The 15,315-nt window shown below is 36.7% G+C and overlaps 1 protein-coding gene across 1 annotated transcript; it reads left to right on the top strand.

Moving 5' to 3' along the window:
* Window positions 1-13,999: 13,999 nt before the first annotated feature.
* LOC100772782 (cytochrome c oxidase subunit 7B2, mitochondrial-like) lies at window positions 14,000-14,393 on the top strand. The gene has a single exon (XM_027390690.2). The coding sequence runs from the start codon at window positions 14,044-14,046 to the stop codon at window positions 14,281-14,283; it is 240 nt and encodes a 79-aa protein (XP_027246491.1). The 5' UTR covers window positions 14,000-14,043; the 3' UTR covers window positions 14,284-14,393.
* The last annotated feature ends 922 nt before the right edge of the window (window positions 14,394-15,315 follow it).

Genomic DNA, 15,315 nt, shown 5'->3' with positions numbered 1-15,315 from the left:
TAATTCATTTCTGTGCTACATTATTTACAGGAAGACTTGTGAGCTATGAAAGGTAGTATAACTGAGTGTATGCATGTTATGGTACAATTTTACTTCTGCTTTTAAGAGATAACGTTTCTACCAGCAGTTGAAGAGTAAATGAAGGAATTTGGTTTGTCATAGCAATGTATATAGGGAATTGAGTAGATTTGTGCTTTGTAAAGATGCATAATTAAAAACATCTAATATTGTAATTGATAATGTAAAGGAACTGAGATGCCAAGAATAGTTTAACTTAAATTGTTTAAGATATATAGACAGAAGTAATATTACTGAGGTAAAGGAGTATCATTGAGGATAAATTTGAGAAAAACATGACTGTAAATTTAAGTGTTAATTTTGCTGATACATTTGAGTTTTGTTCAGTTGTTTTTTTCCCTCCTCCCATGCAAGATGTGCTGGGGCAATGATGGCATGGAATTTGTGAGAGTGGCTAAACCAGTGTTTCCTTTATCTTGAGGCCCACACCCAGAGAATAGAGCTCATGCCATACACTGTCTGGATGGCCAGGAACTGAAGATAGAATACCCCAGAGACTACAAAACCAATTAAATGATTCCTAATGATTTTCTGGTATACACATATATTGGTGAATTGTCCAGTCAATACCAGAGAAACTTCCTCTAGCAGAAGATGGGAGCAGGTGCAGAGACTCATAGCCAGACATTATGCACAGTCTAGTTTTGAGGTCTTCATTGGGTTCCTCCCCTTAGAGATGGGGAACCCTGCAGAAGAGAAGCAGGAAAGATTATAAGAGACCAGGAAAACATGGCCCACCAAATCAACTAAGCAGGGTGCACATAGACTCACAGAGACTCAAGTGGCAAGCACAGGGCCTGCATGTGTCTGTACCAGGTCCTCTGTTTGTTATGTACAGTTGTTAGCTTGGTGCTACAGTAGGAATACAGCTGTCTGTGATTCTTTTGCCTGCTCTTGAGACTTTTCCTTCTATTTTGTTGCCTTGTTCAGTCTGTGTATGAGGGCTTTTGCCTTGTTTTACTGTATCTTGTTTTGTCCTGGCTAGCGATTCTCTCTTACAATCATGCTTTTTTCTGAAGATGAAATGGAGATGGAGTAGATCTTGGGAAGAGAGGATGTGGGGGATGTGGGAAGAGTGGAAGGTGGGGGAACTGTGGTCAGGATGTATTGTATGAGAGAATATTTTCAATAAAAGGAAAAGAGAAAAACATTTCATTGTATTGTGATTATGATTTCCCATTCCTCTACTCCTTCCAGTTTCTCTGCACCTTCCCTTATATCCAGATCCACCCACTTTTCTGGGTCTCCTTAGAAAACAACAGGCATATAAGAGATAATAATGAAATAAAATATAGTAAAATTGAACAAAAATCAGAATAGGAAGAGAGAGGAGCCAAAGAAAATATACAAGAAGCAGATACAGATGCTAGATCCACTCATTTGCACACACAAGAATCCCATAAAAACACAAAACTGGATGCTGTAATGTAATGCAAAGCCCATAAGGCAAGAATGAGATGAACAATAAGTTTTTAAAAATTAAATTATATTTTAAAAACCTGATATACCATCAGGAGCAGGAACCTACCAAAGAAGCCATTGAGTGTTTTTCTGTTGGCCATCTACTGCTGATCATGTAGCCTTCCCTGAAGAAGAGTTTGTTTCCCCATGAGACTCCCTTGGAGAAAACTAATTTTTCATTTGCAAGTAGTTATGAGTTTGAGGTAGCTTCTGGATTAGTGGTGGGAAAATGTGTCTACTTCTTCTTTCAGCTCTAAGGTCCAATCTGCTGCACTTCCACGCAAACCTTGTGAATGCAGCCTTGGTCTCTGAGTTCATATGTGCATTAGTCCTCTATCTTTCTTGTTTCCTTGGTGTCCTTCTTTCCCTTTGGCTCTTCTACTTTATCTGCCTGAGCATTTTCTGAGCCCCGAGGTGGGAGGGATGTGATGGAGACATCCCATTTAGGATTGAGTGATACGAAGTCTCTCACTCTTTGCATAGTGACTGGCTGTGATCTCTTTAATTGTTCCCATCAGCTGCAGGAGGAAGCTTCTCTGATGATGGCTGAGCAAGGCACTGTTTAATGAATGGAGCAGAATGCCATTAGGAGTCATTTTATTGCTACATTCTTTTGTATTTGGTTTTCTCCTGGGTGTATGAGCAATCAATTCTTAGGTTCTTGGTTACTCAAGCAGGGTCAGGTATGAATTTCATCTCATGGACTGGTCTATAAGTCAAATAAGGTATTGGATGGTTAGCCTTACCAGCTTTGTGCTGCCATAGAAATGCCACATCTTGCAGGAGGGATGCCATTTTAGATCAAAGGCATTGTAGCTGGATTGTGCTTCTGTTTCTCCTTTGGCAGTGTGCAGAGTGTCTTCTGGCACTAAGAACACTAGCCAGTATTGGTGAAAGCCTTGTGCAGGCACCAGCTCATCTTCTCCACTTCCAGTGAGTTGTGAAGGTGTTGTCTTTAGCAATGGAGCCTTGCCATTAGTTTGGACAGCAGCCTATAGTTTTACAGGCTCCTGGATTGTTTTTGGGTTCCTATGGGACCCTATGGGCCAACAGCTCAACTAGATGTATCCCATTCCTGTTACTGAAGCTTCATTTGATGGTGAGATATAGGTAGCTGGGGTTCCTCTTCCACATTTTTGGTGATTTCATTTTGATTTTCTTCATATTTGGATGTGATTTCAAAGATACTACTGTATTAGATAGTATTGAGAGCCTTCAAATGGCCCTTAATTTTTGCTGTCCCTTTCTGTATTCCCTCCCTAATCTCTTTCTATTTTGGGGTATTTCTGGTTTAGCTATCAGGGTAAATGTGGCCTCATAAAACAAATTGGGCAGTATTCCTTCTGTTTCTATTTTGTGGAAACATTAATTCTTTATGTCTTCTGTGGAAGACTATTAACATTTTGCACTAAAATTATTTATCCCCGAGCTTTTTTTTTTTTTGGTAGACTTTTAATCACTGTTTCTATTTCACTAAAGGTTATATAAGTCTGCTTAAATTGCTTATCAGATCTTGATTTAAGTTTGGCATGTGCTGAGAAACTTATCCATTTCTTTTAGGTTTTCCAATTTTTGTGGAGTATAGCTTTTTAAAGTATGTCCTTCTGATACTGTGAATTTCCTTGGTGTGTGTTGTTATGCCCTCCCTTTCATCTTTAATTTGGAGCTTCTCTAGCCACCTTTCAGTTAATTTGGCTAAAGGGTTGTCAATCTTTATGAGTTTTTCAAAGAACGAAATCATTGATTGTATGGCTATTTTTTTCCGCCCTGCTGGGTTTTGTTTGTATTTTATAGATTTCAGTTTTGGGATTGATTATTTCTTTCCATCTACTCCTTTGCATGTGAGTTTTTCTTTTTGTTATAGAACTTTAATGTATGCTGCTTTATTGTTTCACATAAGTTTGGGTATGTTATGTATTTATTTTCATTGAATTCCAGAAAGTCTTTGATTTCTTTCGTAATTTCTGTCTTGACCTATTTTTCATTCAATAGTAATTTGTTCAGTTTCCGTGAGTTCCTAAGCTTGTTGTTGTTTTCTGTTGCTACCCAACTTCAATCTGCTTTAATCCATGATGGTCAGATAGGGTGTAGCATTTTATTTCAGGTTGCTTCTATCTGTTGAAACTTGATTTGTATGCAAGTGTGTAGTCTATTTTTGACAGAGTTTCAGGAACTGCTGAGAAAAAGGTGTGTGTGTGTGTGTGTGTGTGTGTGTGTGTGTGTGTGTGTACTGTGCTCTGCAGGTCAGACATTTATGGTGATTGTTTTCTTAAATTACTATTAACATAATCTTTGAGACAAAGTCTCTGGGCTCTGAGTGAACCTAGGAGTCATCAGTTAGGGAAGACTAGCTAACCAGCAAGCACCAGGGATCCACCTTTCTCTCCCTCCACAGCAAAAGAGTCTAGGTGCTGGAGATCCAAACTCAGGCCCTCATACATGTAAAAAGTGCTTTACCAACCCAGCCATGGCCTCAGCAAAAAGTGTGAATCTTTAAATAAATTTCTGTAGAGACAGGAATAAAACTTACAGAGGTTCATAGAGGCTAATGGGTCTTTCATAGGAGGGGAACATAATTACTATTATTACAATCAAAGGCAAAAATGTGATCTAATAGTGTTTTAGTAGTCAAGAGGTATCAGTATTCTTTGCACTAACATTTTATGGAGAGTGATTGAGTAGAAACTGGGTAACACTCAATAAATGGACAGAGTTCCTTACCTGTCTAAATCTGGATACACATGGAGCAGGTATCTTCCACTTTGCCCTTCACCATTTTGTAATAGTATCCCATTGTATATAATGTTTGAAAGATATAGATCACTGTTTTGACTTTAAGTATGTTTTTGTTCTGCAAATATTTCCTACAGTTGAGTAAATGGGTATTTTATTTTAAGGTTTCTTCAACTTAGCTGATGGCTATATGCTTCCATATTTTTTGAATTACCAGTATTTTGCAAGAGAGTATATGTAAACTCTTACCACCAGTGTTTGACAGTGATTGTGAGGCAGATTAAAGATTTTTAATTAACTAGTTTAATTCCAAATCTTGATCAGATATGTGAATCATGACTGGAAATGATTTTCCCAATATTGCTTTTGATACTAAAATATATGTACTAATTTGTAATAAGCATATCTATTGGGTATCATTAACCAAGTTTTAAAGTATATTCTTTTGGATGTATAAAATTTAAAATGATCCTGCAGCATTATGAACTCTAAAGTGAATGGTTCCACTGTGGATAATGTTAATTCTAAATACAATTAAATTCAAACTATCTTAATTCTTATTATTCTTTGTCTAGTCAGTTTTATAAATTTTACTTTTAAGAAGTCTCTAAAGCTTATAATCTGTAATTTTATAATATTAAAAACAATAATGCTAATTAAAATTTGTGGTTCATTTTGGAACTTTTTTATTTCTGAAATTTAAAATACTTTATTCACTATATTTTAAATTTATTTTTCCCTTCCTTCAACTTCTCCTAGATCCTTGCCACCCCTATGCCCACCAATTTCATGACCTCTTTTGCAATCATGAGTTATTCTGATTCTATGAGTTTGTACACTTTCTGCAATTTCTGTTCTAGACGTACAGCTTAATTAAGGGTTGTCAGATAGAATATATATATAATCTTTGAGGCTTCTGTATCCTTGTATGTGGTCTATTTTAGATAAAGTTCAAAGCTAAGAAAGAAGAAAGTCATTGGGTGGCATGCTTGGTAGCTTGTGTTAGGTACATTTGATTTATGACTTTATTTAACTCTAGCATTTTCTCTTTACTTTATGTTTGGATGACCTGTCTGCTGTAGAGGGTGGGGTATTGAAGTTATCCAGTATCACTATGTTATGGTCAGTATATGATTTTAGCTGTAGTGGCATTTCTTTTATAAGTTCGAATGCCCCTTTGGTTTGGTGCATAAATATTGAGAATTGTAATATCCTCTTGTTGAATTTTTCCTTTCATGAGTATGTAGTGTCCTTTCTTGTCTTCTGATTAGTTTTGATTTTTATCTGTGGTTTGTCAAGTGTTAAAAAGTGTTAAAAAGCTATTCTTGCTTACTTCTTGGCTTCAATTCCTTAGACTATCTCTTTCCCTAAAGTTATTTTTGTTGATGGTGGTGAGGTATATTTCTTAGGTGCTGCAGAAAGATGGATCCTGTTTTCTATCTTTTAAGTCTCTGTCATTTTATTGGGGGAATTTAGACCATTAATATTTTTGGGGGTTGATGAGAGCTGTTTAATAATTCTTGTTATCTTTTGGTGTGGTGTATGGTTTCTTCCCCCACCACCTTAGCTAAATATTCTGTATTGTTTTTTTCCTTGGTTAACCATCTTTAGCCTTTCTCCATTACAAGAAACCCAGTTCCAAGGGAATAAAGGTAGGCTGGGAGGAGGGGCTCAAGCAGGCAGGCTGCTCCAGAACTAAGGTTAATCTGGAAAAATCAGAATGGAGAGTAGGAAAGAGGATGAAAGAATGTTACCTCCAAACAAGGACAATTTGTAGGGCTGGCTAGATGGGTCAGAGAGTAAAGATGTTTGCCACTGATCCTAATGGTCTGAGTTTTGTCCCCCCAAGACCCACTGAAAGGTAGAAGGTGAGAAGTGACTGCTACAAGTTGTACTCAGACTTGCACAATACCTTCTGTAATACATATGCACAATAATAAATGTAAAATTTAAATATATTATTTTATAATTGGCAAAAAGCCACAGAATTTGCACTTCAGTTTGGTGCTTATGTAGTTTCATTACATGTACTCTTGTTTATATATGTGATGGTAAAGGAGATGATGCCAGTTTATATATGATAGAATTTGAAGGTTACTTTTAAAGGAGAAGTATGTGAAAACCAAGTTTTATCTTTAATAATTAGGGAAAAGCCTTGAATAGCAAAATTCTGTTTTCCATATTTAATCTGACTGAATCTGTTTTAAAATGTTGTTAGATGAAGTTTTATATATTTATTTTCTTGTGTGTGGAACCTTTTGACTGGAGTGAGGCCAACTTAATCCTAACCACAGTTTAGATACTTTATGGTTGTATGCCATCTATTCTGCTAAGTGAGGTGTCCTGGAAAGAATATTTTTGCTCATTTTTCTTGAAACCAGCATTTAATTTGCAGGTTCTGTTATGTGGCAGGGGTGCATTCGTATATTTGAGCAACTACATAATCATAGTACTCTTTAGATAGGGGTTTCTGATGTCTTCGTAGTGAATCCTTGAAGAGAAAATTTAATTCTAGAAACATGCAATTTCAGGAAAGGGGTGGGGTTATGGGCTAAGTAGATGGCTTAGCAGGTAAAAGCATTTGCTGAGAAACATTATGACATTAGTTTAAATCCCCAGGACTCACATTAAAAGCCAGATATAGTCCAGGGACACACCTGTAACCCTACCATATGGGAGGTAGAGACAGGAGATTGCTGGGGCTTGCTGCCCATCAGCCTAGCTCGATTCAGTTAAGAGCCCTGTCTCAAGGGAATAACTAATAGAACCAACACCAGACACTGTCCTAAGCTGTCCATGTTATGGACATGTGCACCTGTGTACACATATGCTCATAAACCACATGAAAACTCTTACACATGCATAGATACATAAAAATTAATTGTACAAAAGAGGTGAGCTTGTATTCATTCTTGCATAGTTACCATTAGCCCAGCATGTTCCTCTCTCTGGAATGGTAAAAGATAATTACTTGAAACTTTAGACATAGAACATTACAGATGGAAGAATCTAGTCCATTGGTTCCTGTTAACTAACCAATAAACTGCTTTGTTTTATCCTTATTCTCATACTACCTATAGATACATTGTGTACATAGTTGTTTATTTGGGTGATGGCATTCAATATCTCTTCTACCCGTCAGAGATTAGCATCCTTATTTCTTAAGAATTTTTCCATCTTCCATTCTGTATTGTGTTATTGTTGTTCAAGAGCTGGTCAAAGTGTTAATGTGCCTCACTTGTTCTCAATTTACATATTTGTTCCTCTTTGTTCTTAGGTTTGTAAATTAAGCCCTCCTATTCTCTTGCTAGTGAAAATGTCAGACCTGAGCCAAGCATGATGGCACAAATGGGAGTATCATGACTTTGAAGCTAGATTAGGTTACATAGTGAGACCATATCTACAAACAAATTCAGTGATACTTTGTTTATGATCTAACAAATAAAGCTTGCTTGAAGGTCAGAGTGCAAAGCTAGCCACACAAGTTAGCCATAGAGGCAGTGGTTGCACATACCTTAAATCCCATCATTCAGGAGACAGAGGTAATGCATCTCTGTTAGTTCAAGGCCACTCTGAGCTACACAAAATTGATGCTGTCTGAAAGAGAAACAGAGTTCACACCAGGGTGATCTCAGCACTTGGAATTCTGTGCCTTTAATTCTAGCACTAGAGAGTAATATAAGGTAGGAGGAGACAGCAACTCAGTATGGTCCAAGTTTTGGTGGAGACAGATGCAATCTGGAGATGCAATGTGAGGACAAGATTGCCCATTTGGTCTGAGCATTGGTAGAGGTGAGAACTCTCTAGTGGCTGGTTGCTTTGTCTCTTTGGTTTTCAGCTTTAACCCTAATATCTGTCTCTGAGTTTTTATATTAATACCAATTAGAATTCATGCTGTAAAAAAACGAATAAAAAAAGGAAAGGGGATTAGGTTTACCTAATATCCAGCCTCCTTTATCTACTTTGTTTCTCAGTGAGTATTCTGTCAAGCTATGATTAGTCAGTGATACCCCCCAAAAATACAGCAAAGGGCAATTTAAAATAACCTCTAGATTTTTCACATCTGATCATTTACATGACCTGAACATACCAAAATAGATTTTGCATACAAGAAGCCAAATACTGTGTCAGAACCAAGTGGTTTAAGCTTTATCACCTTTTGTTTATGTAAAAATTAATGATCTATTTACATAGCAGTCTTACTTGTGTTATTAAAAACATAATGTTAATGCAATGCCCTTTGAGCATTTGAAATTCTGACCTCTGTTGGATTAATGAAAGGGAAGGCAAAGCCAAGAAATCTTTCTCAAACTAGAATTCTCATAAGAATTTTTATCATTTTAAAAGTAAGTGTCTGTGTTCTGTACTTTTGTTGCATACTTTTTAGATTGGTAGAGTTTAAGACTTGCTCTCTTTTTTAAAGTCTCTCCCTCAGGAACGTAAAATACAAATTTAGACATAACAGTTCACAAAAAGTATGCATCTGGCCCCAGATTTCATCCTATAGAACTGTTTTTCCTGTCTACAGGGGGACATCAGTTAACCAAAGTTGTACCCTCTGGCTAATTTTCCTCATTCTCAAATAATGAATCCAAAGTGGAAGAAGGGAAAGGTCAAATTCTTACATCTGTTAAGAGTTTTCAAGTTCACAAAATGTTAGAAAAGTGGAAAGAGGGAGGGGAACTATGATAAAGGACAATCCTGGCCAGTCAACACTCTGGCTAACTCTCTTCATTGCTGCTTCAGGCTTAGGAAGTACTGTTTCATCAAATGACATTGCTCTGCAAATGTCAGGGGATATCATTAACAAGAGGGTTACAAAGAGATAAAATTTAAGGTAAGTTTTAAGCAGATTTGGGAGAGTGAAGATACTGTAAGCTGAAAAGAATTCTGGAAATTTTAGAAAACAGTAATAATCATAATCTGATTTTGACATTTCATTAAAATTGATTTTTTGTTTGCACCCTTACTGTCATGAGCTCTAGTAAGCAATTAAAAATAATTATTATTCCAAATGTAGATTAATAGGTGCTTTTTTAAAATTAAAATGTTTTTGTTTTCTAATAGTTAAATGTCTTAATGCTCACTCTTAGCTAAGTATATCACTGGTGTAAAGGCGTTAATCACATCTAAATTTCATTGCAATGAGCTTATTAATATAATTTCACTGACCTCTACAGTGTCATGCTTTCTGTCTATTCACAGGATCTTTATTTTTTAAAAGTAGGGATGGAGGCAAGAAAAACACCTACACAAAATCTTCAGGAATCTCAATCATATAATGAAGACCACACATATTATCTTCTATAGATGTTAAGACAGTTGACTCACCATGCCACCTATATCCCTTGAGTTTTGTGTTAAACTATGTGGTTTATGAAATGCCTAATGGGACCCGTAAGGATAAAGTGATGTAATAGGATTGGGAACATAAAGCCATATTTTGGTGTTCCCATAAGCTATTCTAGAAAAATCTTAATATAGATTCACTCCAGGCAAAAAAAAAAGCATGGCATCCTCAGCTTAGTTTAAAAAGTGCCACATGCCGTCCTTATTAAGGAATCATTGCCGTATATTAAGTACCACAGAACTTTTCCCCAAATGTAGATGACCCTGTAGTCCTATTTTCAAGTAACTCTTACCCATAGCTAACAGAACAAGTGAAATAAATATATGCTATGGAAAAGTACTGAAAGAAGGATGCTTTCTGATTTTTTTATTATTTTTTTCCATTTTTATTTAAATTAGAAGCAAGATTGTTTTACATGTCAATCCCAGCTACCTCTCCCTCCCCTCCTTCCCTGCTATTCTAATCAGTGTCAAATGAGTAAAACTAGAGTTAGATTATGTATTCCAGTAACTAGAATGTAGTTAGAAGTTAGTTTAATTACCACTGCATTCCATCTAGTTACTCAAGTTCTGAGAGTGTCCTTGGTATGAAGTGGATCCTGAGATGACTAATTTTCAAGTGTGTTCAAAGAACTGTGGCTTTGCTTTGCTGGTGACTGGATGAAGAAACACAAAAGCACATTTGAGACCTTTGTCTGCATATTCATGGCTTTTGCTATTTCTTACTGGAGATTTTATTCTCCATGAATGGCTTCAAGTACTTACAACAGGATCACCCATTTTGAATCTTTTAAACATTTTACCAGACAACAAATAATGTCCTTTTTTGAGGAAGTACTGGACCTGATTGACATTCAGCATCAAAAGTGGTGGGGGGAAGCATGCAAGAGTGTGTATATCTTACACCCATTATCATCAGGCAACATTTGCCTTAGAGAACATCAAGTCAGAAGTTCTTTGTGTTCTCTTCTCTGTTGTCCCTTCTTCTAGGAATGTCAATTCAGTGAGATAACCTGCCTTTTTCTTTATTCAGGTAGCATTCATTTATGTAACGTTTTAGCCTTAATAAAGTGACATAAAATTTAGCCTTAAGCAAAAGCATCAATTCAGTGAGTCAGGATATGTCATTAATTCTAAAATATAGCCATTGTTCAACATTTGCACCATTACTTTTCCTTCTTGCAGGGTGCTCATATTTTTTTTAAATGAAAAGCCCGAAAGCTTAAGTAGTAATGATGGGAGACACTTTACACAGTGTACACTTGATCCTCCCACACACAATATAAAATGAACTAAAGACACCACAGGTTTTGTGCATTTTCATTTCAAGAGATCACTTTTTTATTGTTTCTTATTTTGCATTGATATTCTAAAGCTGAAAAAAAGACAACTGAAAAAAAAGACAACTAGAAATAAGGCAGGGGGAAACAAAGGTGCTACAGTTCAATAATGTTGTCCAAGAACGTAGCTTTGAAAATATGCCATTTGTTATACAGCAGAACATCAGCATCAGTAGTACTTTTAATGACCTTAAATGCTGCTGTTTGTGTTGGCTACTTTAATGCCTTGATGTCTGTATAACTCAGGGCTCTTAGATAATGCTTTCTAGTTCACCAAAGTGATGGGCTCAGTTACTACAGTACTCTTCTTAAAATGATTCTCTCCTTGGAAAGTCCAAGAGCATCTACAGCTGGATGCACGCTATAGCTGATCTTACTTTGTGTTCCGTAAGCATATCGAGTGGTACAGTGCTCTAAAGAACTTACGTCAGAAAGGCAGATTCCTAGGCAGTTCCCCTGGTACTCGCTTACATTTGATATGGGACATAGGAATTTCCATTTTAAAGCAAAGATTTCAAAGACTCTTGGGGTCTGAAAAGTTTGAGGAAAAAAACTAAATGCATTCAGTATTATTTTTTATCTATTTTGTTTAGAGAAAACAGAAGTTGGATAGATTTAAGTGAGTTGCTGACGTTCTACTGCATAGGAGAGGATCATCTCCTAGTGAGTTCGTATCCCAAGGTGGGACATGGAAGAATGCTTTTCCTTAGAACTCGAGCTGCATTTGTGACTTTTGGCCATAGACATGAAAAGGGTGACTGGAAATGTAGATGTTGCACATTGATTGGGGGCGTGCTTAGTATGCAGAGTCCTATGCTCAATCCCTAACACTGCAGAAACAAACCAGAAGTTCAAAGAACCCATTTTCTTCCATATTCAACAGCAGAGAATAACCAGGAATGATTTTGTACATTGGGCAATGTCTAGAGATCTTCATGCCATCATTGCTGGAAGATGATACTGCTGATATCTAATGGCTAAAGGCAGGGATGCTGCAACAAATATTAAAATGTATGAGATAACCCCACAACAGGCAGATAATCATTGAAGTGAAGTATCAGAATTTTTTATTGGGAAGACCTGATATAACTTAATCATATTACATGAAGCAACTCTGATGTCTTTCAGAGTGGTATCTGTGACATTTAAGAAACAAGATCACATTTCCTACCCTTAAAGAGAAATCATTATATCAAACAAGGCAGCCATGTGTTGGTAGTATTGGACTATCCTGATGATACATTCCCCCTGAGATTCTTTCAGGATCTTGCTCCCTTACAATCAAATATCTAAGCCCACATAATCAAGGAGCACCTCAGTTATATATAATCTTTTCTTTCAGTGTTCTGTCCCTGTGTCACTCAGACTCGGATTCCACAGGGTCAGATATAAGCTAGTGTGGGCATCTGAATTTGAACTGGAACAGGCTGTTTGTTTGTTTGTTTGTTTGTTTGTTTGTTTGTTTTACATGGAAAGGAAGTTTTACTTGGAAGGGAGTGGGGGAAGAGAGTAAGGGGGAGAAAAGAAAAAGAGAGACAGAGAAAAAAGAGACAAGTGGGAGAGACAGCAGAGATAGGGATCTGTCTATTTGGCCTCAGAGAGACAGCCAAAAGGAGTGGGAAAGGCATTTTAGCTAAAAATCTTAACCTAGAAGCTAAAAGATTGTCATTTTCCATTTAGTTGCAACAGTTGATTAAATGAATTTGTCATTATTTCCATAGTGAGCTAACATTCCTTAATTATTTTTTCTATTAGTACTTCAAATCCTTATTACCTCTTTAAGAACCATTGCTATAAGTACTTCTCTAATGCTTAATGTCTTCATCTGTGGTTTTGACTATATAGTTATCCTGTGTGTGTGTCTCTGTATGTACATGTGTGTCTGTATGTGCATGTGTGTGTGTGTGTGTGTGTGTGTGTGTGTGTGTATGTCTCTCTGTGTGTGCCTGTGTCTGTGTGTCTATGCATGTTGTTCTCAATCACACATAATGCCTTACATGTGCTAGGCAAGGGACATTAGGTGAACTACAATGAGCTACATCACCAGACCTATTAAATCTGGTTTTGCCCTAGATTTTATTTGATGATCAATTATTTCTTCCTGTGCACAAGAATGTTTCTCAATTATATGTGCAATCAATATAAAGTAGAATTGGGCATTCCATGATATATATATCATCTTAAGATACTTTACTGTGTAAAATCCCTTAGGTGTCACCATAAGAGCAGACTAGTTCTCTTTATGTTTAAAGATTAATGCAGCAATAAAACCAAACCATATACTTAAATTAGACTGTTCATGTAGCACACAGAGACAATATTGTGGTTGAAACTGAAGACCAGAGAAGCAAAGTGGACAGCCATTAGATAGTTCTCAGCTCTACCAAAGCTCAGACCAAAGGGGCAATCTTGTCCTCTGGTGGTATCTCCAAACTGCACTGCTCCTCAAACTCCCTGAGACTGCAATGAATTCCTGTCTCCTCCCACCTTATATTCCTCTCTCTTCCCAGCCATATCAATCCTATCTCTACCTACCTAGTGCTTTGATTAAAGGTGTGGCTACCACTGCCTGTGCTCTATAGCTAAATAGCGGCTTAGGTGTGTAGCTAACTAGTAGCTTACTGTATGTGTGGCTAACTAGTGGCTTATGTCTGCATTTTGATCTTCAGGCAAGCTTTATTTGTTAGATTACAAACAAAATATCGTTATAGTTCATCCAACAAAGAGTATTTAAATTTGTCACATTATTTCAATACAAAAATTAACTTTTTTTTAAGCTAACACCAGTTGTGGTGATCATGTTTAACTCACTCAGCAAGACAGTATAGATTAAACCATGAGGGGGTACAGTGAGAACCTTTGTCTCAAAAAACAAACTGGAAAAACGTAGAAGATTTTGGAAATTTGGAACCCTCATTATCCTTGATGTTAGTTCTAGGGTATCTAGGAACCCAGATGAAACATTGAAATGAAGGAGGAACTGAATGCAGATCAAATGTCATTGTCATATTACGTTTTGTCTTCTAGGTCTCTGGAACTAGACCCATTGCTGCAATCAATAGTAATTGAATCACATGTTGTGATGTTTCCCTTGGCCAGATACGCACTAAATCATCTCAAGATTAAAAGCATTCGGCAAGTTGTGGCAAGACAGAGCCACACAAAACCCTCAGATTTTCATGACAAATATGGTAATATAGTGCTAATTGGTGGATGCTCTTTCTGTTTTGTTGGATATTTGTTTTACATAACACAGATGGGGGTAGAATGGAACCTTTCTCCTGTTGGCAGAATTACCCCCATAGAATGGAACAATAACTAACTATCTCAGATACCATAATGCAGAATTGTCTCAAAAAAAAAAACTTGTCATGGAAATGCTTTGTTACTTAAATATGGCATAACTAAAGAAATAAAGTTCATTTAAAAAAACTAACAAGTCATCAAGATCTATCATTTAGTTCCTGAAAGTAACACACTAGCAGTGGATGAGGATACTGGGCAGTGTGGATACCAAGTATTTGAAAAGTAGAATTTTAAAGGCATAAATTCTTCCAATTTAATGATTTAATTCTAGTAGGCATTCATATATATACCTCTTAGACATCAGTTGAATCCAGTGAATAGTCTTTTGTCAGAAGCTGGCCAGTGTGACCGGCCCTTCCCACTTTGGTCTCTGTCCTACCATACTTCATTGGTGTTGATATTAAAACTTTCTCATTAGTCTCATTGCTTTTCTGTTTATCACCACTCGGCCTGACCCCTTCACTAACCATGATACATTTTTCCGTTCAGCAATCAAGGTTATCTTAAAGCTGTCATGATTTCACTCCCATCTTGTAAAGCCGGAAACTCATTTGTCTCTGAAGTCCAAACTCTTATATAGGAAAAGTGCCTCTAGATGCTGCAGTGGCACTTCCCTCCTGCATCTAAATGCTTTTAGTTCTTTCTTGTGCATGGGATGTACTTTTGATTGTATATGAATCACTCCCTCATAACTTCTTGATTTTGCTTACGTGTCATGTTTTCAGAGTAGACCTGTTATAAACTGCAACCTCTCCAGGCAGTGATGGCCCACACATTTAATCTTAGCACTCAGGAGGCAGAGACAAGCTGATCTCCGAGTTCCAGGAAAGCTAGGACTACACAGAGAAACTCTGTCTCAAAAAAACAAAACAAAACAAAACAAAAACAAAAAGAGAAAACTCCTTCTACCTCTGGTTTGGCATAGCTTTGTCTCTCTCTTACTTCCTTAGCCTGTTTTTTCAGTAGTTCTTTTCATTATCTTACCTTTAGGATAGCTTTTTTTTTCTTTTTTTTTTTTGAGACAGGGTTTCTCTGTATTGTTTTGGAG

This window comes from Cricetulus griseus, assembly GCF_003668045.3.
Source record: "Cricetulus griseus strain 17A/GY chromosome 1 unlocalized genomic scaffold, alternate assembly CriGri-PICRH-1.0 chr1_1, whole genome shotgun sequence".
Taxonomy (NCBI): Eukaryota; Metazoa; Chordata; class Mammalia; order Rodentia; family Cricetidae; genus Cricetulus; species Cricetulus griseus.
The sequence above is the reverse complement of the archived record's forward strand: the minus strand, read 5'-3'. Positions and strand labels throughout refer to the sequence as shown.